This window comes from Corvus brachyrhynchos, unplaced genomic scaffold (assembly GCF_000691975.1).
Source record: "Corvus brachyrhynchos isolate BGI_N302 unplaced genomic scaffold, ASM69197v1 scaffold15, whole genome shotgun sequence".
Classification (NCBI taxonomy): Eukaryota; Metazoa; Chordata; class Aves; order Passeriformes; family Corvidae; genus Corvus; species Corvus brachyrhynchos.
In genome coordinates, this window is record NW_008238349.1 from 274791 (window position 1) to 276748 (window position 1958).

At 59.7% G+C, this 1958-nt stretch overlaps 1 protein-coding gene across 2 annotated transcripts in view; it reads left to right on the forward strand.

The window, feature by feature from the left end:
* Positions 1 to 1667, forward strand: part of LOC103616349 (S-adenosyl-L-methionine-dependent tRNA 4-demethylwyosine synthase) — an 87814-nt gene extending 86147 nt beyond the window's left edge. For both annotated transcript variants that reach the window (XM_008634505.2, XM_017735288.1), the window contains exon 16: positions 599 to 1667. In XM_008634505.2, coding sequence (XP_008632727.1) covers positions 599 to 820 — 222 coding nt within the window. In that variant the 3' untranslated portion in view covers positions 821 to 1667. The remainder of the gene's footprint in view (positions 1 to 598) is intronic.
* Positions 1668 to 1958: the final 291 nt, after the last annotated feature.

The following is a 1958-nucleotide window of genomic DNA, read 5'->3' on the forward strand; positions in this document are numbered from 1 at the left end:
CAGGGAACAATTCCTTCCCAATATCCCATCCAGCCCTGCCCTCTGGCAGCTGGGAAGCCATTCCCTGGGTCCTGTCCCTCCATGCCTTGTCCCCAGTCCCTCTCCAGCTCTCCTGGAGCCCCTTTAGGCCCTGCAAGGGGCTCTGAGCTCTCCCTGGAGCCTTCTCCTCTCCAGGTGAGCACCCCCAGCCTGGGTCCAGAGGGGCTCCAGCCTGGCTCCAGCCTGGCTCCAGAGGGGCTCCAGCCCTGGGAGCAGCTCCGTGGCCTCCTCTGGGCTCGCTCCAACAGGATGAGGTTGTTCCAGTGCTGAGAATTGCAGAGCTGGAAGCAGCTCGGGGGGGCAGGGGGGTCTCACAAGGCCAGAGCAGAGGTGGAGAATCAGTTCCCTGCTGCCTCTGGGTGTTTATCCACCTGGATTCCTTTTGTTTCCCTGTTAAAGCTGTGTGGTACAGGAGCCCTGGATGGCTCCACCCTGCACCTCCCCGTGGTGCACAGTTAACACAGCCCCAGCTGGGATCCCCCTTCATCCCCACCCGACTGCTCCCACCATAACCTGGCTTTGGTGCTCCCTGGCCCCTTCACCGTTTCCTCTGCTCCAGTTCCAGGTGGATGGCGAGTGGAGGACCTGGATTGACTACGGCCGTTTCCAGGAGCTGGTCAGGGAGCACGAGCAGAGCGGCGGCTCCAGGACCTTCTCAGCGGCCGAGTACACGGCCAGGACTCCTCCCTGGGCCCTCTTTGGGGCCAGGGAACGGGGATTCGACCCCCTGGATGTGAGATTCCAGCGGAAGAACAAGGCACGGGACATCTCGGGGTGCTGAGGGCTGGGGCTTGCCGCACCCTGCGCTTCCCAGGACTCCACTTTGGGCTGCCACCAATTCTGGATCCATCCCCTGGATCATCCTGATCTTTGAGAAGGGGGTCAAGCCTGGATTTAACCCTTCCCTCCTGTTTTTAGGGCTTCCTGGACGAAAATACTGATAACGTTCTTACCTCGAGATAAATCAGAACTGTTTCAGCAGCAGCATCGGGGGCGCGGTGCTGGGGTCTCCTCAGTGGGGAATGTTTGGGGTGGGATGTGGGGCCAGAGGCTTCCTTGGGCTCCTGTGCAAGGAGAGCCTGGCAGCAAAACATTCCACATCCCTAAGGAAAAATGCCAGGGGATTGCAGCCCCACAGGGTTGGATCAGGGCAGGTGGGGGGACCTGGATCCAAAACCTGATCCCTGCTGGGAGCGTCGCCTTAGGGCCTCTGCTCAGGCTTAGGTATTTTAAACACCGTTGCCATTTCCTGTAAAACCCCATCCCCAAGAAGCCAAGGCTTGGGAACGGTGTAACAGCGCCCTGTGGACACCAGCTGCAGCTCCTGGTACCGCTCCAAGGATCTTCCAGCAGGAGCAAGGGCTAGGAGCAGTTCTATCCCATCCCAGCAGCCATAACAACAGGTCCAGTGCTTCAGACCCTGTCAGGCTGCGCCTGGCTGTGCCCAGTGTCCGGCTGGCTGTGCCCAGTGTCCGGCTGGACGTGCCCAGTGTCCGGCGGGGTGGTCCCGATGCTGTGGATGGAGCATTCCTGGGATGGGGATCCCATTTCTTTTTAAAAGCAGCCTCTTTTCTTAGGCTGTACAGAGTTTCTAAAGCAGAAGGGAAATAAAGGAGCTTTGCCTTGAGCGCCTGGGCTGCATGGCTGCCGTGCAGGGCTGCAGGGAGGGTGGAGATTGACTGGAAGGAGATGAGAACACAAATGTTGTGTAAGAGCTCTGCTAACAGGTGTGGAGTGGCAGGGAGAGCATTGGTGTGTCCGGGGCTGATGGATGGTGGGGGCCTTTCCTGAGCCTATTTTCAGACAATCACAGAATCCTGGGATGGGTTGGGTTGGAGGGACCTCAAAGCCCATCCAGTGCCACCCCTGCCATGGCAGGGACACCTCCCACTGTCCCAGGCTGCTCCCCCCCCCACAGT